Source organism: Bufo bufo, chromosome 1 (assembly GCF_905171765.1).
Source record: "Bufo bufo chromosome 1, aBufBuf1.1, whole genome shotgun sequence".
Taxonomy (NCBI): Eukaryota; Metazoa; Chordata; class Amphibia; order Anura; family Bufonidae; genus Bufo; species Bufo bufo.
The window spans coordinates 446,008,181-446,035,529 of record NC_053389.1 but is presented as its reverse complement, the minus strand read 5'-3'; the positions used below and the strand labels follow the sequence as shown (position 1 = coordinate 446,035,529).

Sequence of the window (27,349 nt, the reverse complement as noted above, 5' to 3'; positions counted from 1 at the left end):
CAGCTGAGAGGCTATTATTGTTAAGCTGACTTTCAGGAATCTGGTCTTCCCTTTCTATAAAGACGCCATTGAATAACTAACTAACTCACTGTATATTGGCTGCCATTGAAAACCTAAGTCTGTCCTTTCCGTTGAAGTTGTTTTTCACCCACAAGGCCTATGGACTGTGTAGTCCTTGCAATCAGTAAGTTAGAATTCCTCATTTTATAATGCCCTTATATTTCCCTCACCCTTGGCATGTAGTGTCAAAATAACAGTGGCAGAACGTTTGGAAATTTATACCACCACAGACTGCCAAGGAGTACTGTTCGGCAGGAGCACAACTGCTAGAGAGGGCAATTAATATCACAATACAGTGCACAAGAGGAGAATACACTCCTATGTCGCCCAAAAAGAATAGGCTCCTTTAAAATGAAGAAATGCCTATCTGTAAACAGTTGTTTTGGGTTTCCTTTCCCTCAGGTCTCATGCACCTGACTCTGTCCGTTTTTGCAGATCGGCATGTTCTCTCCCCTTCATTAGAAATGCCTATTCTTGTCTGCAAAACGAACAGCAATAGGACGTGTTCAACTTTTTTGCAGTGCCGCTATACAGATGCGGACAGCATATTGAAATGAATGGGTCGGCATCTGACCCGCAAAAAATGTGGTTTGGATGCGGACTGTAACCACGGTTGTGTGAATGAGGCCTCAGGCCGCTTTCACACAGTCGGTGTTAGATCAGTGATTTCCATCAGTGATTGGCTTCATGCACACGACCTTGCTGTTTTTTGCAGACCGCAAACCGCGGATTCACAAAAAATGGAAGCTGCAATTTACGGAACGGGTGACCCATTGTAGACCTGCCTATTCTTGTCCGCAAAACGGACAAGAATAGGACATGCTATTTTTTATTATTTTTTTTGCGGGGCCTCGGAACGGAGCAACGGATGCGGACAGCACACGGAGTGCTGTCCGCATCTTTTGCGGCCCCTTTGAAGTAAATGGGTCCGCACCCGAGCCGCAAAAACTGCGGTTTGGATGCAGAAACGAAAAACGGTTGTGTGCATGAGGCCATTGTGAGTCAAAACCAGGAATGGAGCCTGCACAGGTTGTCTCACTTCAGCAAGTAAGATTTATCCTGTAGAGGAAGTTAATACAAGGCACTTACTAATGTATTGTGATTGTCCATATTGTCTCCTTCAACTTCATTTTTCCATCACATTATACACTGCTCGTATCCATGGTTACGCTCATGCTGAAATCCAAAAGCAGTGGTCATGATTGCACACTAGTTCTTTGCTTTTGACCCACATCTGGTTTTGGTTCACAATTACTGATGGAAATCTACACTGATCAAACACTGTCACTTAGCCTTTAGATGCTGGTCAGGGTGGGGACGGGGCTTCCGGTTCTTATTGAGGAGACCTCAGTTGGTGCATGGAGACTTATTTTCAGCATTTCAATGCTTTATGGGAAACCAGGAATATAGATTAGCTCATCAGCCAAACCAGATGAAGAGAATGACCCTTCTGAGAACCATTTCTCTCCTGAATTGCATCTAAGGCTGGGTTCACATCACGTTTTTCCTATCCGTTTAATGTATCCAAAAAACGTATACGTTAAACGGATGCCTCAGAAAGATGCCCAAGTTTTTTGTGATGTGAACCTAGCCAGCAAGTACGTTGATCTCTACTGATGAGGGGCAATAACCCTGAAACAGCTGTCTATGGGTACTTTCACACTTGCGTTTTTCTTTTCCGGCATAGAGTTCCGTCACAGGGGCTCTATACCGGAAAAGAACAGATCAGTTTTATCCCCATGCATTCTGAATGGAGAGTAATCCGTTCAGGATGTCTTCAGTTCAATCGTTTTGACTGATCAGGCAAAAGAGAAAACCGCAGCATGCTACGGTTTTATCTCCGGCGAAAAAAACTGTATTAGTGCCGGATCCGGCATTCAGAATACCGGAATGCCGGATCTGTCCTTCCGGTCTGCGCATGCGCAGACTGAAAAAAAAGGGGGAAAAAAATAAATGCCGCATCCGTTTTTGCCGGATGACACCGGCATTTCAATGCAGTTTTTCGACTGATCAGGCATTTTTAAGACCGATCAGGATCCTGATCAGTCTTACTAATGCCATCAGTTGGCATACGTTTTGCCTGATCCGGCAGGCAGTTCCGGCGACAGAGCTGCTTGCCGGATCTCTCTGCCGCAAGTGTGAAAGTAGCCTTAAGATGTCACCCTTTCCTTTCAATCAGTATCTGATTTTGCTGACACGAGCTAATCTGCATAATGTAATGGACAGTAAATAAGAAATCATGGAGGAGAGGGTTGCAGCTGGAGATAGTCTCACCTTGTTTCAGGGAAGAGGGGAGCAAGAGGTAGTCATTACCTTTTGGCTTTTAGGGACCATTGCTCTTGCATCACACCAGGGAAAGCTTGACCACTCTACACGCATGGAGAGCAAAAATGTACATTTCCAGAAATCAGCAGAAGGAAGTGAAAAAAGACCTATAATATGCAGGTTGACCCAGTGGGGCAGAACTATAGATACATAATGTTTTCTGGTGTATAATACATTGAACAATATCACATCTAAACACCATGTTTATGAAGTCCCTGGTCCATTTGGTCCAAGCCCTCCGTGGCTATGCTTCAGAGCCGCACACGTTTTCAGTTGCCTCTGTAACCATAGGTTTCTGATATATGTAACGAATGTTTGTCAGTGATGTCCATCTACGGCTTCTGTGGCGGTATTACAGAAGCTATTTGTTCGTATGTGTACAAACTAAGTAAACATACTTTTCAGCCACCTTGACTCTGAACTAATAATAGACTTGTCACAATTGGTTAGGTGCTAATTTTCACATGCAAACACCACGGCTTCACCGCTAGAGAATTTCTATTTCTGCTGCTGTCTCATATTAGTTTTATGATGATTCGCTTAAAGTGTAACCGTCATTTTAGTTTATTTTTAATATAGTGTAGGAACAGGGATGTTAAACATTTTTGTAATATACTTCATTAGGGAAAGGGGCTTATTTGTACTAGAAAACAGGATATAAAGAGTCTTCATAGCAAAGCTCTGACTCTCTTTAGTCTTCAGCATTGTACTGAGCGCTGAAGAACACATCAGATGGGCAGGACGATGGGCAGTGATAAGTTAGGGCATAATCTGGAATTGGGCTAGTGATGAGAGGCAGCCGAGAGCATCTGCATGTTGCACACAGGAGGCTGTGCTGGTTGTCCTATACGATTTATATTGGGAAACGGTAGCCCAGCTTCACGTCCTCAGTTTCCCTCTGGCTTGGTATAGAAAATGCCTGAGGGAAGCAGAAGCTAGAACAGATCCATAGTTTTCTGTGGGCTGCTTCATACACATCCGGTGCATCAGTTGTGATCCCGGATGTCAAATAGCGCTGGACAGAAAAACAACGCATGCAGCATTTTTCTGGCTGGTGCCATCAGTCTGTAGACGCCTATAGCAGTTGTGTCCAGCTGACCGGACATAACTGAGATATGTGCATCCAGCCTTACACACACTGGATGGAACTAGTCCACATCATTGGACTGTAAATAATCCTATCTTTATTGACCCAGGCGACACACTGTGAAGGTAGGTGAAGTCTGAAGGGTCTACCTGCCTTAAGCTGTACTTAGAACATACTGATTTATTCATGTTTGGAGCTTATAACTTGATCGTTGAAAAAGCAGGCAGCATGTCCGTCTCCGCCAAATGGGTGAAACAGTCAGACTTTCTCTACCTTTTGTGGGCCACCTGCATTATGGCACACTCTAGACGCAGTGGTTATAGTCCTCTTCACTTGTTGTTTGCTGACAAAAAAAAATCATAATCTGTACAAATTCTAAATGTCACATATGACCAATATGGCTCCTTCCTCTAATGGTGCTGGGACTAGCTGAAAAAAATGCCATTTTCCTCCCCTTTATTACAGCTGGGATGCAGCATGCACTGACTAACACAGAGTGACTCCCAATAATTGCAGCTTTAATCACTATAACAATGTTTGTCTATGGATGATTATAAGATGGTGTGGACAGTAATCAATTCTTTTCTTCCTCCTTTCTTTTTCCTTGGGTCTCTACCTATTCTACAACCTTTCTTTTTGTGATGGATTGGATCTGTGTTGCCTTTTGGGATTACTAGAACCTATTGTGAAGAATGGCAGGCCTCCAACATCTCATAGTATGCACTCCTTCCTCCACCAATACACAGGATCCTTCAAGAAGCCACCACTGAGAAGACCACACAGTGTTATAGGTGGAAGTCTTGGCTCATTCATGGCAATGCCCAGGAATGGAAGCAGACTAGGTAACATGTTTTCTTTAATTGTGTCACATACAACTCGTTGCATGTCACCTACATGAGTGAATCTGACAGCAGGAATATTGGAAGTGTATGTCATTGTTTTGCACATATGTTAGTCATTTAAAGGGGTTTTCTGGGGGTACAACATTGATGATCTATCCTGAGGATCTGATTTGTCGGTGTCCAACTTCATACATCCACGCTGATCAGCTATTTGAAGAGTCCCTGGCACTGGGGTCTCTTAGGCCAGTGACGTCACCTTCATCCCTTTGCCTATGTACAGCTTACTAACGTTCAAGTGAATGGACTTGGGCTGCAATACCAATCATATCCACTATACAGTGTACGGTGCTGTGCTTAGTATGTCTCTTCAAACAGCTGATTGGCGAGACGTGCCAGGACCTCCACCAATCAGATATTTATTACCTATCCTGAGCATAGGTCATTGGTATTGTACTTCTGGAAAACCCATTTAATGGAAGGGTCACAAGAAGCGGCAATGCAGTCGCCAATAACTACAGAAATATATGTTTGATGTGGTTTTCCAAGCAATTGTTAAAGGAGTTGTCCAGGTTCAGAAGTGAACCTGGATATAACATCATCTTTACCAATTTACTATGTATGAGTTGAACATCAGAGCATTTCTCCAATGTCCCCCCTTGACTTGCGCTGCATCGTGCAGGGCAAGGTCAATTTGTTTACTGCCGGTAACGTACCGGGCTTCTCCTCACTATGCTAGGCGGAGACTTCCACCTAGCAATCAGCCCGGTGATGTCTCTGGCACAGATGGGCAGTTTATAGCGCTTTCCTAGACTGTTTTAGAAGCGGGTTCCTCTAAAGTAGCATAGTGAGGAGAAGCCCAGTATGTCACCAGGAGTAAAAAAACAAACAAGGAAGGGGGAGCATCAGAGCAAGGAAATGCTCCGATGCTCCACTCATGCATAGTAAACTAGTAAATATGAGGTTATATCCGGGTTCAGCTCTGAACCCAGACATCCTCTTTAAGCGACTGCATTATTTTGCCTGGAAACAACTGTATCTCCTGCAAAACATCACAGTTGTTATGGGCCACGTGGTTCTGTGGGCGAAAATAATTTGTAAAACATGCTAAACATGTCTAGTTGTGGTTCTCAGCTGCTCCATTTGGACCGTGAAGGGCCTCAGAATAATGCTAATCTTAAAAAAAAAAAAAAGTGACTATATGAAATATTTGAATATTTTCTTATGTCTTTTTTTAATGTGCGGAATTTGATAAGTATGCATAAGGTGCACATTGTTAGTAAAAATAATATAACAAAGACAGGGGCACTCTCCGGTCTTACTAACCCTCATACTGATGTAAAATTGAGAGATTAGCCAACATATCCTACTGTGGAGGACATGTCTGAGCCTGAGCACGCTAAACCTACCTGTGCCATATGGGCAATACCAGGAGCCAGTGGGCAAATTACAGGAGCGCAGGGTCTGACTCACAGCAATGTCCCAGTTCCCTCCAGCATGAGACCATGCATACAGTGGGAGGAGGCAGAGAGCTCTGAGCCCCACCCAAGACTGGCTGATATAACTCGGGCCTCACATGTGCACCAGAATCCTGCCTGTAGATGGAAATATAGGCACATTCAGACTAGGAGTTTATACACCTCCAAAAATTTCAATATACAAACTACAGATTGGCGTGGTATTAAAAAGCAGGAAGTGCTCAACCCCATATGCAGTGGTGTATCTATACCGGGTTGAGCACTTCCTGCTTTTAAATACCATGCCAATTTGTAGTTTGCACACTGTTAGTAAGGCTACTTTCACACTTGCGGCAGGACGGATCCGACAGGCTGTTCACCCTGTCGGATCCGTCCTTCCTCTATTTCGCTGTGCTGCCGGACCGCCGCTCCGGAGCGGCACGGCGAAATAGCGGAAGAACGGATCCGACAGGGTGAACAGCCTGTCGGATCCGTCCTGCGGCAAGTGTGAAAGTACCCTAAGCAACAATTTTGGATCACTTTACATCAAACCTGTCTTTCCCCTGATCACCAGATTTATCTGAGGAAAGGGATTTAGGGGTCATTATTTCAGAAGACTTAAAGGTAGGCAGACAATGTCATAGAGCAGCAGGAAATGCTAGCAGAATTCTTGGGTGTATAGGGAGAGGAATTACCAGTAGAAAGAGGGAGGTGCTCATGCCGCTCTACAGAGCACTAGTGAGACCTCATTTGGAGTATTGTGCTCAGTACTGGAGACCATATCTTCAGAAGGATATTGATACTTTGGAGAGAGTTCAGAGAAGAGCTACTAAACTGGTACATGGATTGCAGGATAAAACTTACCAGGAAAGATTAAAGGACCTTAACATGTATAGCTTGGAAGAAAGAAGAGACAGAGGGGATATGATAGAAACTTTTAAATACATAAAGGGAATCAACACGGTAAAAGAGGAGAGAATATTTAAAAGAAGAAAAACTGCTACAAGAGGACATAGTTTTAAATTAGAGGGGCAAAGGTTTAAAAGTAATATCAGGAAGTATTACTTTACTGAGAGAGTAGTGGATGCATGGAATAGCCTTCCTGCAGAAGTGGTAGCAGCAAATACAGTGAAGGAGTTTAAGCATGCATGGGATAGTCATAAGGCCATCCTTCATATAAGATAGGGCCAGGGGCTATCCATAGTATTCAGTATATCGGGCAGACTAGATGGGCCAAATCTGCCGACACATTCTATGTTTGACACTTGCGACAGTGTGATCCGGCGGGCAGTTCCATCGTCGGAACTGCCCGCCGATCTGCCGCTGACTGAAAGCATTTGTAAGACTGATCCGGATCACGAGTTTTAAAGATTAATAAGTAAAAGTTATGTTTTATTAGTCTGGGGCAAGAGTGGTTAGTAGCCGGTTAGGCGTTAGTGGTTGTTTAATAAATAAACCCTTCCCAGATAGGGTCCTTTATAGTAAGTAGGTTCACATTATGTGGAGCCCTTAGGGTTCAAGGAGAAAAGTAACTTGGACCAGTCTCCTGTTGGACATAAGAGGTATATGCGAGGGGGGTGGGGGGGAGTAGAGAAGACTGTTTGTTGCAGTGTAAATCCTGTAGGTGATCTAAAAAAATTGGAGCAGTGCTCTAAGTTAGCGGGTACGGTGCGATAGGCCTTGTGAGGCCTGTAGCAGTGGTGAAGTCGGATAGACCTTGCAGTTGGAGCCCAGTTGGCAATTGGGCCTGGCAAGTGATACAGTCTCTGCCCTGTATTCGGGCTGGGTGTCTCTCCTACCTCCCCTGAGGTTTTATGTATCGGGGGACCATTGCTTTAAGGTCTGCTGCCTGCCTGGAAGCTGTGGCGCGCTCTCCCACCCACAAGTGCCGCAGTATTGTTATGACGTGGGGGGTCTGCGGCTTAATACATTCCTCAGCGCCCGACTTGCAGGGCTGCTGGTGCAGTGGACGGGGGGAGCGGGTGCTGTATCGTAGGCTCCGGCACCTTGTGCGGTTGGTCAGTCTAACTTTGGATCCGGCTGGCGTGTCGGCGCTTGTAAAAGACTGGGTCCTGGCGCTGCAAACTCAGTAGGGCCTCGCTGCCGCCGTGGTGGTCTTAACCCCCCCCCGGCGGCACGTCTGCAGCGTCGGGATGGGACCGAATTGAGTGGACAGCTCCACAACGTGAGAGCGCCTGAGCTCCGCTGAGGCCTCAGCTGGGTGATAGGTCTCTAGAGCACTGCATTAACATGTACTTGGAAGAGCTGGGTCTCCAGCATCCATTTACTAGCCTGCCACACAGACAGTGTGTGATATATAATAATTTTAAGTGGTTGAAGAATGTTACATTATGTGACACTGCTGTCATTGTCAGAACTTGTCATGTACAATATTGTCTTACTCTGAGGCATTGAGATGATTTTCATTCAGTACACAATATCCCAGCGGAAGCACGCATGCTATTCCTTTCTAGATGTCGTTCTGGCCTTCAGACATTACCGAGCAGTACTACGTGACCAAGCAGTGTTTGCATTCCTTTAGAGTGGAAGTAATTTAATGTATTGCCTCAGCTTTCTATTGAACACACATACTTGTGAACTCGTCAGGACTTGATTTTTTTTCTAGAAAGTTGTGTTTTTAGAGTCTTCCAAAAGGGTGAAAAATGTATGCAGTGTGCACATCCATTCTTTGCCTTTTAAGGGTAGCCCTTTCCATTTTTTATTTTTGCAGCCCGTATGCAGAATTATTCACTTCAATGGGGCCACAAGAAAAAAAAACTGAAATGACTGTGCATTCCGTGTCCATATGGCCGTTCCACAAAATAATAGAACATGTCTTATTATTGTCAGCATCACAGTCAAAGATAGGACTGTTCTATTAGGGGCCGGCTGTTACGTTCCGCAAAATGCGGAATATACTCTGCCGGTATCAGTGTTTTGCGGTTCTGCAATTTGCGGACTGCAAAACAACAACTTTTTTGTGCATGAACCCTAACACGGTTGTGATTGCTTCCTGTCTAGCTCTGGCACTGGTTATCTGCTGGCACATGTTGCCTTCCTATGTCCCTCATCATCAGTACTGTGGTGATGTTTCTAGTTCAGTGTTACTCAACTCTAGTCCTCAGGGCCCACCTACCCCTCATTTTTTTTTCAGGATATCCTTTAGTATTAAGTAGGTGATATAATTAGTGTTAATAAGAGAGATATATTTATTTGCTGTGGGATATTCTCAAATCATGACCGGCAGTTAGGAACGGAGGACTTGAGTTGAGGAACACTGTTCTAGAGGGAAGAACATCATGCTCGTCTATCAGTCATTGAAGAAATTTCAGTGAAGCACACACATTTGTCTGCTCGTGCAGTGCTTCCCAGTATGTAGGCAGCCTATGATATGCTTGCCAGCTTCCTGGCCCCATAGAACACAATTCCAAATGACTTCTAAAGGATTTGGTATTTTTACAAGATTCTAACAAGCATTTTTTCCCACAGGATATAGTTATTAAAGGTATTTTCCTGAGACATGCAATCAATGTGAGATCTGAGCCCCTACTGATCCCTATAATAAATGTCACCGTTTTTATTAATATCTGTGGGATCTACAGAAACGCCCAAGTGAGCGCACTCTCTTCTTTTTCTGGGTACAGAAGTCGTGGCATTCCTGTTCTTCATATTGGCTGGACACCAACTGATATGGTCAGATATGTCATTTATAAAAAAAAAAGCTCAAGTCACAGGGCCCTACTCAATATCTATTCCAAGTAGCATCTGCCTGAAGTATTATACACGTTGTCCAAGCAAACTCTCCAATGTGATCTGACTTGGCGCTTGAAGAGATGGAGCATGCTGGGTGAGGTGCACTGGTTGGAATTCAAATTGAGACCCATGCACAGTACACTCGGATTGTCAGATGGTTGCCTCTCGGACACTTGCACCTCAGTTTGCAGTTGCGTCTCTCAATATCTGATGCTTGGACAACCCCTTTAACAGCCATACTCCATTAGGTATGTGCTGTAGTCTAGGTTGCACATGCTTTGACACGTGTGCCCTTATCCATACAGGCAGGTTTGACTAAAGTTTCCATAAAATATTCTTTGTTGCTGTCCATGCATGGAGCTTGAGTTTACATCTAGATAATGTGCAGGTTACTAAAGAAGAAATTCTAGGAAAAGTTTCTTGTCCGTGGAACAGGGAATGTAACCATTGTCTGATACAGATATAACTAGATGTAAACTGTAATATGGTCTTCGATGGTGAATCTGCCTTTTAAGGCCTGGTTCATATGTTTTACAGGAGACCTAAGTATTCATATGATGGTGGGTGTCAGACTGGAGGGCTACAAAGATGTAAACATATAGTGGAGAAGCTGTGTCTGTTATAGTGTGCCCTACCCCTACTTCTGTATTTTTCTCATTGCCCATCGATTTCAGATGTTTTTAGCCAGTTAACATTCACCAGAGATGTGCTTGGTGAATAACATCTCCTGAATTGACAATGTTTATGTGAGGAGCTTGATGCAGAGCTAGTTGGCATCATCTGATACAAATCATTGAATGTTTCATTGTAAGCTTATGAATGCCAGACTGTTTGGAGTGTTTATAGGATATTGTGGCGTGAGCCATCTCCTAGTTTACCTTCTGAAAGCCACTGCGCAGTCTTAAAGGGGTTGTCTACTTTTTTATATTGAAGACCTATCCTCAGGAAAGGTTATTAATATCAGATCAGCAGGGGCCCAACTGCCAAAAACCTGCCAGTCAGCTGTTTAAAGAGAACGCAGTGCTCATACAAGCACTGTGTTCTCCTCTCAGTTTACCTGCTCGCTGTCAACATTGCAGTGGTGAGCAGTGCAATTACTGTGACGCCGTCCCATTCGCTTAAATTCAAGTGAATAGGAGGGAACTATCCCAGCTGATAGGCGGGGGTGACGGCAGTTCGCCCCCCGCTGACCTGATGTTGATGACCTATCCTGCTTAATAAGAAATCCCTTAAAGGGGTTCTCCGGGAATTAAGAAAATGAAAATACGCAAATATTACTTTATTAAATTTATTAATATATTCCCAAATACCTTTCATTAGTTATAATGGCTCGTTTTGTCTAGGGAGCAATGATTAGGAGAAACAAAATGGCCGCCGTCCTGTTAGTACACATAAAACCTGACCTAATCACACAGGATGACAAGTTACTTCACAACACTGAAGTAAAGAGTTGCCTCATCATTCTCTCTGCTCTGCTTGTCAGGGATTATGATCCTGACTAGAGTTTAATATGATATTTAGCTGAATCTTTGTGGGAACGGAGTTCATTAGGAGTCATGAAGTACAGAGAGGACAGGCTGTGCTAATGAAGACTGCACACAAGTGCTGCTGCTTATTAGCCGCATCTGCTCAGGAACTTCCTTCCTATAGAGATTCCGCTAAAGATCTTATCTGTATTCAGGATCACAATCGCTGACAAGTAGGAGAGCAGGATGAGGCAGCTCTTAAGCTCAGTGTTGTAAAGTAACTTGTCCTGCTGTGTGATTAGGACAGGTTTTATGTGTACTAATAGTATGGCGGCCATTTTATTTCTGCTAATGATTACTCCCTAGACAAACAAGCCATTATAACTAATGTAAGGTATTTGGGTTTCGGAATATATTTATAATGGAGTAATATTTAAGTATTTTCATTTTCTTAATTCCCGGAGAACCTATTTAATTTATGGAGAATGTAAATTTAAAAACCTATACTGTAAACATAGCAGTTACTTGGTAGTGTCCTAAAATATGCTCATTATTTGTATTAATATTAACGAAGGGGTGCTGTTGTATTAAAAACCAAAATCTGACACCAAAAATGTATTCATAATTTTTTTTTGCGGAGAAAATCCTTCTGCCTTGACGAGCATAAAGATTCATGGCATCAGTATGTTCTTGGTAATGTGTGATAAATTGATAATGTCCTTTTGATCCAACATGCCTGTTTTTGTTTTGTTAATTTAGAGAAAACCTCAGAAATTACATTGTACTGATGACCATCTTGTAGGATGTAAACCGGTCATACATTGAGAACTGTGGAGCAAGATTATTTTTTTTTTTAAATATACTCTTTATTGGAGTTTATACATTTAGGTATAGACAATATAGCAATATAGTACAATTCAGTACACGTTATTTAGTACATACGTTAAGGACCATAAAGAGATTAACAATCAAACAAGTTATCCCCTTGAATAGAAAATCTTCCCTCCCTCTCTCCCTTAGGTGCCTATCCTGTCTGCTCATTCTCTAAAATCCATTAGTCAACCTGTAGCCTTCCTAGCTGATTTGCGATCTTTCTCTTTAGGTACCATTCTGAATGTACAGTCCTGATCAAAAGTTTAAGACCACTTGAAAAATGGCAAAAAATCATATTTAGCATGGCTGGATCTTAACAAGGTTCCAAGTAGAGCTTCAACATGCAACAAGAAGAAATGGGAGTGAGACAAAACATTTTTTGAGCATTCAAATTAATGAAAACCACGAATAAACTGAAACTGGCTGTTTTTCAGCTGATCAAAAGTTTAGGACCACACCTCCAAAAAAAACTAACCCCCCCCCCCCAAAACAGAAATACAACTTCCAAACAAGAACTCGGTAATGAGTAGCTCTGCCGTTACTGTTTATCACTTCCAAAATTTGTTTCGGCATGCTTGATGCAAGCGTTTCCATGAGGTGAGTGGGAACATTTCTCCAAGTGGTGAAGATGGCCGCACGAAGGCCATCTACTGTCTGGAACTGTTGTCCATTTTTGTAAACTTCCCTTGCCATCCTTCCCCAAAGGTTCTCAATTGGATTTAGATCAGGGGAACACGGAGGATAGGCCAAAAGAGTGATGTTAATCTCCTGGAAGAAGTCCCATGTCCTGCGGGCATTGTGTACTGTAGCGTTGTCCTGTTGATAAACCCAGTCTTTACCACACAGACAAGGGCCCTCAGTCATGAGGAATGCTCTCTGCAACATCTGGACATGGCCAGTGGCCTTTTTTTTCGCCCCTGCACTTCCTGAAGCTTCATTGTTCCACTAAAGGAAAAAGCACCCCCTCCACTGTGGCGCGTCGAAAACATCTCAGGTGGGATCTGCTTGTCATGCCCGTAACATTGGAAACCATCAGGACCATCAAGGTTTAAATTTTTTCTCATCAGAGAATAAAACTTTCTTCCACCTTTGAATGTCCCATGTTTGGTGCTCTCTTGCAAAGTCCAAACGAGCAGTTCTGTGGCGTTCAAGGAGACGAGGTCTTTGAAGACTTTTTTTGTTTTTGAAGTCCTTCAGTCTCAGATGCCGTCTGATGGTTATGGGGCTGCAGTCAGCACCAGTAAGGGCCTTAATTTGGGTCGAGGATCGTCCAGTGTCTTGACGGACAGCCAATTGGATCCTCCGGCTCAGTGCTGGTGACATTTTTTTGGGTCTTCCACTTGACTTTTTTGTTCCATAACCCTCAGGATCATTTAAGAAATTCCAAATGACTGTCTTACTGCGTCCCACCTCAGCAGTGATGGCGCGCTGTGAGAGACCCTGCTTATGCAGTTCAACAACCCGACCACTTTCAAAAAGGGAGAGGTTTTTTTTTGCCTTTGCCATCACAACGTGTGACTACCTGACAGAAAATGACAATGAATCCACATCTTTGCACAGATTTGGCCTTTTAAAGATATGTGGTCCTAAACTTTTGATCAGCTGAAAAACAGCCTGTTTCAGTTTATTCGTTGTGTTCATTAAATTGAATGCTCAAAAAATGTTTTGTCTCACTCCCATTTCTTCTTGTTGCATGTTGAAGCTCTACTTGGAACCTTGTTAAGATCCAGCCATGCTAAATATGATTTTTTTAACTTTTGATCAGGACTGTATAAATGGCGTCATCACTTCCCTCATTTCATTGTCTGCAAAAACAATACTAATAAAAACTTCCCACCTACGAAAGAATGTATTAATGTCATTTCCTTTGAATCGCTCTGCTTCTGTTTTTTCCATCTCAAAAAATACTTTAACATGAGTGAATACATTGGTTGGTGAAGGGACTCTAGAATGTAACCATTCTCTGAAGAGGCACCTCTTGGCTGTCAGAATCAGTAGATGTATTAGAGGAGAAATTCTGGAGCCACATGAAACAAAAGTAAATCTGGGTTCAATGCTACTGACACCTTAAGGTGATGTCTAATTTGGTGCCTGATCATCCTCCACTACTTCTCCATCTCCGGACAAGACCATATGCCGTGGAATAAATCAGACCCCTTTAGGTGACACTCGTTTAATCTGCCCTGTGATGAGGTGTGTGTAGTAAATTGGAACCCATAAATAGCTTTGTGTATCATCCTAAAATGAGTTTCCCTCCACGTCTTGTTAGGAGTTACTTGTCTTATTTTATTCCACCCTTGTAGAATTATTTGCCTTATGTCTATGGATTGTAAATCTTTCTTCCATTGGGAAAATAAGAGCTCTGCCAAAGGTTTTTTTTTTTTTTTTTTTTTTTTTTTTGTTTTTTTCCCCCCCCTCACACCATGGCCTATTAGGGAGTCAAAATTATTGCTCTTCATCTCTTCGGAAAGGTTCAAAACCATCTGTTTAAGAAACCCCTGTACCTGAAGTTGAGCCGTCCCCATATGGTATTTTTCCGTGACCTCTGTGAAAGAGTAATATCTTTTGTCCTGTGTGTTCCACATGTCCCTCACAGTTTTAATATTCATGTTTTTCCATTGTGTAAAGTGCTTAGTGTCTATGCCTGATGGGAATTCCGGGTGTCCCCAAATATCCATGTACTAAGAGTAAGAATTTTAAGAGAAATATAGAAGTTTCTGGTTTTCTAATGTATTATCACATATTTTTCAACCTGAGCAGAGCTTGAAGCCTGAAAAATACACAATCTGTATAGCAGTGAAGTGACAATCATGTTGTGCTTATTTTAGGCTAAACAGACTGTCCAAAATCTAATAAGAAAAAGGCAGATAAATAGTGTAGTAACATCTGGGGAAAGGTGAGTGCTATCTAAAAGGGGTTGTCCACGATTTATTGGTAAAATCGGTGCATGTATTGGGGCTGTGCTAAACCACCCAGGGCAATGTTTTTTTCATTAGTTCTGGTGATGTATCCGCTCTCTGCTAGGCAGGCTAGGGCAGCGCTAAAGCCCGTCAATAAGTGTCAGTGACATTAACAGGAACACTGCTAGGCAGAAGCCTAGTGCCTAGCATTGTAAGTTTGTAAACAAAAAAGCCCTTGCCCTGCGCGATGCAGCACAAGGGAGAGCGTCGGAGCATGAAATGCTCATCTCAGAGGGGCTGCCTGGGTGAAGAAGGGGATGTGCTCTCCACCACTCTGTTATGGCTGTACATGTAAAGTCTCTGCACTGATGGGATCACTTGCGTTGCTGCAGCTTATGACTGGCATGGGCACTGTAGTGTCCTCAAGCAGCCCATCACTGCTGGGCGACATGCTGCTTGGGGACATGTCACCATTACGGCCATTCATTAGCTGCAGCAGAGCACGTGGCCCCATCCATCCAGGAACTTTACATGCAGTAATTCAACAATGTTATGGAGTGGGCTTAGGAGCTGTGCTTGCCCTTGTTCCGCTCCTGGCAGTTAAACACGTTAGATTCTGCGATAAATACTGACCTTGGCATTTAAGTGGTTACAGAAACTGCAAAGTGGTTGGCCAAGGCTGAACATTGGGCCCCAGGCTTGCCAGGTACATATGCAAATGCAGGGCCGATTGGGCTTTATGTAAGTTTTTACAGTGACTGACAATACATATATATGGCATTGTAATATATTAGTGTTCAGAAGATGGGAATCCATTGCATCCCCCTCACTGGAATTCTATATGCAACTGGTGTCGCTAGGGGAATGATTATAGCGAGTTCACTATTTTTGATTGCTTGTACAAGAGATTACCACTCACGCTCATTAGAGACTTCTCTCACATACATCGGTAGCAGAATACAGAGCAGCGATCAGCAACCTTCGGCACCCCAGCTGTTGTGAAACTCCCAGCATGCTCACTTCACTTCTGTGGGGGTTCAGAGAACAGCCAAGCAAGTGTGCATGATGGGAGATGTTGTTTTGCAACACCTGGAGTGCCGGAGTTTGCTGACCCCTGATACAGAGCAATGAATGGGGAGATCTCTGGATTCATGTGAGGTACATGGGTGGTTCTATCTTTGTTAGAAAGCGATTGTTATATAGTACATGATGTCTGATTTTCATTTTTTAAATCAGTCATGGCATAACCACTTTAAGTGGTTAAATACGTAGAACTTATCAACTTGATGAGGTTGGTGTGCTTACTTTGAAAACCCATGTCAGAATGGTTGTATAATCCTTTTTGAACAGTTGCCCACTTGATATTGAAATTAACATGTTATGAGGTCAGCTTAAAAACTTGTTCAGATTAGCATAAAACAATAAAATAAGGGAAACTCTCCCTGTTACCTTGCTGGTCCAATTTTGACACCCTCCTGGTATCCATGCTTCCACCTTGATTTACCAGAAGTCTCTATGATTGGTTAAGAGGTCATTTCCTGCACGAAGAGAAGAACAGGAAAAGAGCTATTATTAGGGACCCAGTAAGGTGAGTATCCATTGTTTTATGCAGGTTTAAAACCAATTTAAAACAGCTGAGAATTTTGAGGCCAGCTAGAGACTGGCATTAAAATGAGCATTTTATTAGGCCAGCTAGAGCTGGATTTATTTTAATATCTGAAAGGAAATCTTTCAAAAAGGATTATACCATTCTGATGTAAGTTTTCTTAAAGTTAGTACACCAGCCTCATCAGGTCTAAGACAGGGCTCGACAAATCCCAGGCGCCAGGTCGCCATGGCGACCAGGAATTTAGTCCTGGCGCTTGGGTATTTGTCAGCCCGTTTTCAAAGGTGCCCGGGCGATGGGTGCGGAGCTGCCGTTCCGTCCGGAGGCAGCACCGTTTGAAACCGCTCCGTCACAGCACACAATAGCAGAGACGCTGGCAGCAGGGAGGGGAGGGGCTCGGGAGGAGTGTAATCTGATCCTAGAGTGGAAGCTGCTTCTGCCAGCCCCTCCCCTCCCCACCCACCAACCAATCAGAGCTCAGGCAAGGCAAGCACTAGCAGCTCTGAGCCGAGTCACTGACACAAGTACAGGAGGGAGTCTAAGTAAGAAAGAATCGAATGAGTCACAGGTTCAAAGAATCTAAAGATCCTACAGTTAGTGACTCATTCGATTCTTTGAGTTAAAAGAACAGTCAGTCAGACTCTAGAACAGTTTCCACTGAGGCTGTGGCTGATGCTTTTGCAGCAGTGATAAGATTAAGGGACAGGAGCAGAGAGATAAGAGAAGTGACAGGACAGTTTAGATTACAGTTTGAATTAACCCTTTAGGATCAAATTGGCTTCTCAAGGAGATATATATGTTAAAGGCATCCCTTCTTCTGTCTCATTCAGTAGCTATATAACTAAGGCCTTATTCACACGTCCGTTGTTTCTTTCCTGATCTGTTCCGTTTTTTGCGGAACAGATCTGGACCCATTAATTTTCAATGGGTCCTGAAAAAAAACGGACAGCTCAATGTCTGATTTTTTTTTTTTCAGGACCCATTGAAAATGAATGGGACCAGATCTGGTTCAGATCTGTTCCGCAAAAAACGGAACAGATCAGGAAAGAAACAACGGACGTGTGAATAAGGCCTAAGGGTACTTTCACACTTGCGGCAGGATGGATCCGGCAGGTTGTTCACCCTGTCGGATCCGTCCTTCCGCTGTTTCGCCGGACCACCGCTCCGTCCCCATTGACTATAATGGGGGTGGAGCTCCGGCGCAGCACGGCAGTGCATGGTGAAAGGCCGCCGGACTAAAAGTACTGCATGTCCAACTTTTTAGTCCGGCGGCCTCTCACCGCGAACTGCCATGCTGCGCCGGAGCTCCACCCCCATCCCCATTATAGTCAATAGGGTCCGGGGACGGAGCGGCGGTATATGTAACATGGTATACAGCATTATTGGGGGGGGGGGCTCTATGGAGAAGTGGGGGGGGGGCACCTACTAGGGGCTTTATGACGCGGCTCCGCCTGGCTCCTAACTTTTTTAGCTGGCTCCTAGATTCCAAGGAAATTTGTCAAGCCCTGGTCTAAGAGATCTCTTTAATAATATATGCGATTTGTGTTTGTGACATTTGGTGACAGATCTAAGTCTTTAAACTAGCCAAGTGAAGTGAAACTTTGTTTCAAGGATCCTTTCTAAACATGTTGAATAAGAGTACTTTCACACTAGCGTTTTTCTTTTCCGGAACGGAGTTCCCTCAAAAGGGCTCAATACCGGAAAAGAACTGATCAGTTATATCCCCATGCATTCTGAATGGAGAGGAATCCGTTCAGGATGTCTTCAGCATGAACGGTTTTATCTTCGGCCCAAAAAACGGAACACTTGCCTGAATGCCAGATTCAGCATTTATTTTTCCATAGGAATGTATTAGTTCCGGATCCGGCATTCAAAATACCGGAATGCCGGATCTGTCCTTCTGGTCTGTTCATGCGCAGACCGAAAAAAAGGTGAAAACAATAAACGCCGGATCCATTTTGCCGGATGACACCGGAAAGGCGGATCCGGCATTTCAATGCATTTTTATGACTGATCAGGCATTTTTCAGACTGATCAGGATTCTGATCAGACTTACAAATGCCATTAGTTGGCATACGTTTTGCCGGATCCGGCAGGCAGTTCCAGCGACGGAACTGCTTGCTGGATCACTCTGCCGCAAGTGTGAAAGTAGCCTAAGTTAAAGTATCACTGAAATGCCAGGAAGGAGCTAAACTGTATTGTTGGGATGCCCTGTGTATTTTTGCAGTGTCTATTGCTAAGAATGGATTGACTGTGGCTTGTTTTACAGCGCCGACAAACCATTTCATTACTTCATTATTTTTGTAACAAGAGGCACTTGTCTGTCTTGTGCTTTAATTCTTTTCTTTAAACTAATTTAGCAATTTTATGAAAAGGCTTTTGCAAACACAAGCAGAATCTTTGGTGCATACAAGAGCAATCATTATATAAAACAAGCGCTCAATGGGAAGCCTCAGTGCTGTAATTGCAAAAAATTGGAATGCCATTACTGACAGAAGGCTCATTTATACAGCGAGATGAATGCTACAGCCTTCTGTTGCTTGCTGTACAAAGTGAAGGTTTCTCTGCTGTTTGCAGAATATTCCCCTGTAACTAGAATGTTTATTCATATCCGCATAAGGGGCCATAGATGCTTTCCATTGAAGACTTCTCTGGTGAAGACGACCCCTTTCCATATGACCTATTACGGCACATTGTCATCATAGAAGAGTCTATTGTACTAGAGGGGAGAGCTTCTAATTTACAGTGGCTTCAGCTCTAGTAGACCTGGCCTGACCATGTATTGGGGCCCGGCTATAAATGTGAGTGGCCAGCATGTAGGTCTTCCCATCCGCTTCTGAAAAATACTCAGTTGCATCCTTTCCCGGCGAAAATAGTTGAATACCCTTTGGTTTCTTGAAGCTGTCTTTGTGATGACCATCTGATCACCTGGAAGGCTTCAGGCTAAAATGGTGAGTCAAGCACCTAAATTAAATCGTGGAAGTTATGAAGTTGTAGTACTGTGCTATGCTTCTACTAAATTGAAAATAACTTGTAAATTGGTGAAGATTTTGGAAAGCATTAAAACTGCTAGATCCATTGCAGTACTGTTGTGGTGCCCTGTCCCCATTCAACTGTCCCTGGTGGATAAAGCATTATGTAACGGTAAGATCTATGCACAATACAGAGCCCTTGGAGGCCGTACAGCTTCTTAATTCTGACGTACCATACTCTATCGGAGACTGTATGTAAACCTCAGTCTATATTGCATAAAGTGCCATTGTTTTTTTTTTTTGTTTTTTTTGTACTGAATCCCACAAAATCAAGCCTCCAGTGGAAATGTGAGGTATACAGAAGTAAAGGAAGGGCCTATATGCAGCTATAATCTAGCTGTGTACATAAGATCTTGGGGCACAACTTTGGGATCTTATCCTGCTTGATCGCCTACATGTGTGATGAGAGCAATTCTATTCTGTGATAATTACTGTGTGTCTGATCCACACCCCTCATATGAAGGCATACCCTTATTCCCATTCTAGTCTTTACCTATTTGTGCCTTTACCTTGTAAATCCATCAAAATGGCTGTATTATATCAATGGAACAGGTCATTGGTCATATTCTAAAATGTCTTCTTTGTTTCAGACATTGTACATGAAAATCTAAAAATGGGATCAGATGGTGAAAGTGACCAAGCATCTGGGACCTCATCAGATGAAGTCCAGTCCCCCACAGGTGTTTGCCTCAGGAACAGAATGCACAGGAGAATATCAATGGAGGTAATATGATGTAATGAATTCCTGTACACACACTTGGGTTGTTTTTTTTTTTTTTCAGATACATGACTTGGGGAATATTAAGCACATCCGCCAGGACACGGGCTGTTCACTGCAGCTAAACTCCCATCCTGTTTACCGCAGCAGCAACAATCCCCTAGTGGTGCACTTTACCTGTCCTTTTAAAGGGTCAGCACCAAATTAAAATGGTGCTCAACCTGGATACTCAAGGCTGCCTGCCACTCTACTTTCTTGCTGAGCAACTTTTAGTCCTTATGATCTGTGTAGGTGTTCTGTGCTCTTACCTGGTTACTGGTTGCCAGGCTTTGTACGACTATGTCTTGAAGCCTTATTAAATATGAAGTATGGTTCTACCATCCTGTCTACAGATCCCTAGCCTGCTTGCACGTCGGCTGTTGCTAATGTAGACTATTCTTTTGTGATTTCCTGTGGGAAAGGCTATGCCTTGTGAGAGACTTCACGGTAGAGTGCATAATCCCTCAAATTCCCCTACCAGATCTAGCTTTACACCAAATTCTTTAATAACCCATCGGGTCCATAATCTACCAAATGGAAAAAAAAAATTACAATACACAGATTACATACAGTCCTGATCAAAAGTTTAAGACCACTTGAAAAATGGCAAAAAATAATATTTAGCATGGCTGGATCTTAACAAGGTTCCAAGTAGAGCTTCAACATGCAACAAGAAGAAATGGGAGTGAGACAAAACATTTTTTGAGCATTCAATTTAATGAAAACAACGAATAAACTGAAACAGGCTGTTTTTCAGCTGATCAAAAGTTTAGGACCACATGCCTTTTTAAAAGGCCAAATCTTGGGCGCAGAAGGGTATATCAAAGGTCAATGTCATGTGGAAGCAAGAAGAACGAAAACTATATAAATTTGAAGAGGTACAATCCACATATGGAATACCTCCGAACCATTTTTTAGCATACTACCAGGTTAAGGCCTTCATACAAGCAAAAGCGAGAGATTTGACTAAAGAGTTCCTACCTGGCCCTTTTGATACATTACTGGGTGGCGCGGGGAGCCGGAAAGACTTATCGTTCATTTAAACTGTTTGAGAGAGGTGGATTCTAACCAGCTCCCGACCACCTAGACCACCTAACGCAGGGATGCGTCCTGCGGGCGGCCGGGTTATTCCTCCTTGGCGCGTCATCTCGCGAGACGCGAGATTTCCTGTGAGCGCGCGCACACGGGAGCGCGCGTTCACAGGATCGCAAGGTAAACGAGTTGATCTACAGCCCGCCAGCGGCGATCATTCGCTGGCAGGCTGTAGATGCGATTTTATTTTTATTTTTTTTAACCCCAGAAAGGTATATCAGATGCTGTTTTGTTAACAGCGTCTGATATACGTGCTACCTGGTCCTCTGGTGGTCCCTTTTGCTTGGATCGACCACCAGAGGACATAGGCAGCTCTGTAAGTAGCACCAAGCACCACACTACACTACACCCCCCCCCCCCCCCTGTCACTTATTTATCCCTGATCACCCCCCTGTCATTGATCACCCCCCTGTAAGGCTCCATTCAGACGTCCGTATGTGTTTTGCGGATCCGCAAAACACTGACAACGGCAATGTGCTTTCCGCATTATGCTTCCTTGCTGATGTTTTGGTCACTTTTGAATGCTGACGGTGCTTTCACTCTAGTGGTAGCATGAGACAGAGTCTACAAACCACACAAGTGGCTCAGGTAGTGCAGCTTATCCAGGATGGCACATCAATGCGAGCTGTGGCAAGAAAGTTTGCAGTGTCTGTCAGCGTAGTGTCCAGAGCATGGAGGCGCTACCAGGAGACAGGCCAGTACATCAGGAGACGTGGAGGAGGCTGTAGGAGGGCAACAACCCAGCAGCAGGACCGCTACCTCCGCCTTTGTGCAAGGAGGAACAGGAGGAGCATTGCCAGAGCCCTGCAAAATGACCTCCAGCAGGGCACAAATGTGCATGTGTCTGCTCAAACAGTCAGAAACAGACTCCATGAGGGTGATATGAGGGCCCGACGTCCACAGGTGGGGGTTGTGCTTACAGCCCAACACCGTGCAGGATGTTTGGCATTTGCCAGAGAACACCAAGATTGGCAAATTCGCCACTGGCGCCCTGTGCTCTTCACAGATGAAAGCAGGTTCACACTGAGCACATGTGACAGACGTGACAGAGTCTTGAGACGCTGTGGAGAACGTTCTGCTGCCTGCAACATCCTCCAGCATGACCGGTTTGGCATTGGGTCAGTAATGGTGTGGGGTGGCATTTCTTTGGAGGGCTGCACAGCCCTCCATGTGCTCGCCAGAGGTAGCCTGACTGCCATTAGGTACCGAGATGAGATCCTCAGACCCCTTGTGAGACCATATGCTGGTGCGGTTGGCCCTGGGTTCCTCCTAATGCAAGACAATGCTAGACCTCATGTGGCTGGAGTGTGTCAGCAGTTCCTGCAAGACGAAGGCATTGATGCTATGGACTGGCCCGCCGGTTCCCCAGACCTGAATCCAATTGAGCACATCTGGGACATCATGTCTCGCTCTATCCACCAACGTCCCGTTGCACCACAGACTGTCCAGGAGTTGGCAGATGCTTTAGTCCAGATCTGGGAGGAGATCCCTCAGGAGACCGTCCGCCACCTCATCAGGAGCATGCACAGGCGTTGTAGGGAGGTCATACAGGCACGGCGAGGCCACACACACTACTGAGCCTCATTTTGACTTGTTTTAAGTTGGATCAGCCTGTTGGATCAGCCTGTAGTGTGTTTTTCCACTTTAATTTTGAGTGTGACTCCAAATCCAGACCTCAGTGGGTTGAAAAATTTGATTTCCATTTTTTAATTTTTGTGTGATTTTGTTGTCAGCACATTCAACTATGTAAAGAACAAAGTATTTCAGAAGAATATTTAATTAATTCAGATCTAGGATGTTATTTTTGTGTTCCCTTTATTTTTTTGAGCAGTGTAGTATCTGTAAGTGATCAAGACTGATCACAATCAGATCTAGATCAGTACATTAGGGTCACCTTAGGCTCTACAAAAAACGCAGTGTTCGCCTGATCAGGCCTGATCAGGCCTGATCTTGTGCGCACACTTGCGTTCAGTCCGCCCCACCGCAGTGACTGAAATGTTTTTTTTTCTGATCACTGCAAAAACACAGTAAAATCGCTGCGGCGCTATAAAGATCACTTTTGAGCTTTTTGGATCTTTATTAGCGATAGCAGCTATTTATTTTTTTTGCACATTTTTTGGCAGAGATTTTTTCATCCACATTGATCGATGCGAATGAAGAAATCTGTGCCGTTCATTTTATCTTTATGCCCAGAGGCTGAATAAAAAAAAAAAAATCTCATTACCCGTATGCTCAATATAAGGCCTCATGCACACGACCGTGCAGTTTTTTGCGGTCCGCGGATGCGCAAAAAACGGAAGGCGCCTGTGTTGACTTCCGCAACGGCGGCTCGGATGCGGACCCAAACAGTCGTGTGCATGAGGCCTAAGGAGAATAGCAGAAACTCCTAATGCTGGCCATACATGTAATGATTGCGGAGACCCTCAAATGCCAGTGCAGTACAAACACCCCACAAATGACCTCATTTTGGAAAGAAGACACCCCAAGGTATTCGCTGAGGGGCATATTGAATCCATGAAAGAGACTTTGTGAGAAAAAAAATAAAAAATCCGCAAACTTGTACCAAAAATAAAAAATCTTCTATCAACTCTCCATGCCCCTCACGGAATACCTTGGGGTGTCTTCTTTCCAAAATGGGGTCACGTGGGGTATTTATACTGCCCTGGCATTTTAGGGGTCCTAAAGCGTGAGAAGAAGTCTGGAATCCAAACGCCTAAAAATGCCCTCCTAAAAGGTACTCGTTGGACTTTCGGCCCCTTTGCGCATCTTGGCTGCAAAAAAGTGTCACATGTGGTATCGCCGTTCTCGGGAGAAGTAGGGCAATGTGTTTTGGGGTGTCTTTTTACATATACTCATGCTGGGTGAGAGAAATATCTCTGTAAATTGACAACTTTGTATAAAAACATTGGAAAAGTTGTCATTTACAGAGATATTTCTCTCACCCAGCATGGGTATATGTAAAAATACACCCCAAAACACATTGCCCTACTTCTTCTGAGTACGGCGATACCACATGTGGGACACTTTTTTGCAGCCTAGGTGCGCAAAGGGGCCCAAATTCCAATGAGTACTTTTAGGATTTCACAGGGCATTTTTTACGCATTTTGATTCCAAACTACTTCTTACGCTTTAGGGCCCCTAAAATGCCAGGGCAGTATAAATACCCCAGAAGTGACCCCATTTTGGAAAGCAGACACCCCAAGGTATTTTGTGAGGGGCATGGCGAGTTCATGTAAAATTTTATTAGTGGAATACGAGACTTTGTAAGAAAAAAATAAATAAAATATAAATCATTTTACGCTAACTTGTGACAAAAAATAAAAACTTCCATGAACTCACTATGCCCATCAGCGAATACCTTAGGGTGTCTACTTTCCGAAATGGGGTCATTTGAGGGGTGTTTCTACTGTCTGGGCATTGTAGAACCTCAGGAAACATGACAGGTGCTCAGAAAGTCAAAGTGCGTAAATACATTTTTTTGCACCATAGTTTGTAAACGCTATAACTTTTACCCAAACCAATAAATATACACTTTTTTTTTTTATCAAAGACTTGTAGAACAATAAATTTAGAGAAATTTATATAGAAATTTAGTTTTATTTGAAAAATTTTACAACAGAAAGTGAAAAATGTCTTTTTTTTTTTGCAAAAATTCCCGTCAATTTTGATTAATATCAAAAAAAGTAAAAATGTCAGCAGCAATGAAATATGACCAAATTAAAGCTCTATTAGTGAGAAGAAAAGGAGGTAAAATTCATTTGGGTGGTAAGTTGTATGACCGAGCAATAAACCGTGAAAGTAGTGTAGTGCAGAATTGTAAAAAGTGGTCTGGTCATTAAGGGGGTTTAAGCTAGGGAAACTGAGGTGGCTGAGAAAGGAGATCTATTTTTATTTAAGAACTTGCTGAAAGATTTTCCTGACTTGAACCTCTCTGATCAGCTACTGGAGGGATGGGACAAGATTAGGAAAATAGTTAGCAATGAGATATGGAGAGAAACATATTTTAAAATTATACATAGAGCTATATATGGCTTCCACTTACCGAGGGGTGCAGCTCCTGTTCCACCTGAAAGAATAACACATTGCCCTAAATGTAATCTTCCGAATACAGATATCACACATGGACTATGGTCTTGTGTGAAAATTCAAGCATTCTGGAGATCCTTTATTGATAGAATTAATGCCAAATGCCAGGCGAAGATCCCAATGGATCCAGAATTAATTTTATTCCATGTGGGGAGATCGGAAACTCTATCACTACTAGCAGCTGCAATACATGTGACTCTATTAGCGGCCAAAAGAAGTATACTATCTCATTGGCTTCGTCCCAAAGTACCGAGTATAGATGAAGCCCTTCGACAAACCACGCACTGTTTGATGCTAGAACTCATTGATGCGGAAAGCTGTAAATCGGAGCTGGCAACGCCTTTTTTTAAAAAGTGGAGACCATATATGGAGGCTTTGTCCACACAGATTGGTTCTTGAAATTAGGGACCTCAGACCCATGGTACATACTACACACTGGTCCAAAAATAGGACTCCATCAATTGATGGATGACATTGTATGCATTATTGAAAACTTTTCCTTAAGAGTTGAGATGAGAGGGTGGGGGAGGGAGGGAAATTGGGAAAGTTATAGTTTGTTATGCAAATGTAATCAGAAAAAAAATATATGAATATAATGTAAAAGAAAATGCATATCTTTGAAGTATTCTGCAATATATCAATGCAATTTTCTTTCAATAAAGAAAAGTAAAAAAAAAAAAAAAGGCCAAATCTGTGCACAGATGTGGATTCATTGTCATTTTCTGTCAGGTAGTCACACGTTGTGATGGCAAAGGCAAAAAAACTCTCCCTTTTTGAACGTGGTCGGGTTGTTTAACTGCATAAGCAGGGTCTCTCACAGCGTGCCATCGCTGCTGAGGTGGGACGCAGTAAGACAGTCATTTGGAATTTCTTAAATGATCCTGAGGGTTATTGAACAAAAAAGTCAAGTGGAAGACCCAAAAGAATTTCATCAGCACTGAGCCGGAGGATCCAATTGGCTGTCCGTCAAGACACTGGACGATCCTCGACCCAAATTAAGGCCTTTACTAGTGCTAACTGCAGCCCCATAACCATCAGACGGCATCTGAGAATGAAGGGCTTCAAAAACAAAAAACGTCTTCAAAGACCTCCTTGAATGCCACTGAACTGTTCGTTTGGATTTTGCAAGAGAGCACCAAACATGGGACATTCAAAGGTGGAAGAAAGTTTTTTATTCTCTGATGAGAAAAAAATGTAACCTTGATGGTTTCCAACGTTACTGGCATTACAAGCAGATCCCACCTGAGAGGTTTTCTACGCGCCACAGTACACAATGCCCGCAGGACAAGGGACCTCTTCCAGGAGAATAACACTCTTTTGGCCCATCCTGCGTGTTTCCCTGATCTAAATCCAATTGAGAACCTTTGGGGATGGATGGCAAGGGAAGTTTACAAAAATGAACAACAGTTCCAGACAGTAGATGTCCTTCGTCCGACCGTCTTCACCACTTGGAGAAATGTTCCCACTCACCTTATGGAAACGCTTGCATCAAGCATGCCAAAACGAATTTTTGAAGTGATAAACAATAACGGCGGAGCTACTCATTACTGAGTTCATGTTTGGAAGATGGATTTCTGTTTTGGAGGGGGGGGGTTAGTTTTTTTTTGGAGGTGTGGTCCTAAACTCTTGATCAGCTGAAAAACAGCCTGTTTCAGTTTATTTGTTGTTTTCATTAAATTGAATGCTCAAAAAATGTTTTGTCTCACTCCCATCTCTTCTTGTTGCATGTTGAAGCTCTACTTGGAACCTTGTTAAGATCCAGCCATGCTAAATATGATTTTTTTGGCCATTTTTCAAGTGGTCTTAAACTTTTGATCAGGACTGTACCCTACCTGGGGTTCTGCCATGCAGAGACCACCTCTGTTCTCTCTGCACGGTTAAGTGGGTGATGACACCACTGGTGCTTGCACTCGTATCATGGATTGCTGTCTGCCACCAGAAATGGGTTGTACAGGACTATAATCGTCCAGGTTATGCAAAAAGGTCTTAGAATCTCTGAACCGGAGGTAAGTGACA

General features: G+C 43.4%; 1 protein-coding gene across 5 annotated transcripts in view; it reads left to right on the top strand.

Annotated features, from left to right (window-relative positions):
* The window catches only part of CDK17 (cyclin dependent kinase 17), a 131,889-nt gene that overhangs the window by 58,460 nt on the left and 46,080 nt on the right, over positions 1 to 27,349 (top strand). For 3 of the 5 annotated variants that reach the window (XM_040408184.1, XM_040408193.1, XM_040408201.1), the window contains 2 exons: positions 4,150 to 4,314; positions 19,989 to 20,122. In XM_040408184.1, coding sequence (XP_040264118.1) covers positions 4,150 to 4,314; positions 19,989 to 20,122 — 299 coding nt within the window. The remainder of the gene's footprint in view (positions 1 to 4,149; positions 4,315 to 19,988; positions 20,123 to 27,349) is intronic. The other 2 variants (XM_040408209.1, XM_040408215.1) reach the window with 2 other exon arrangements.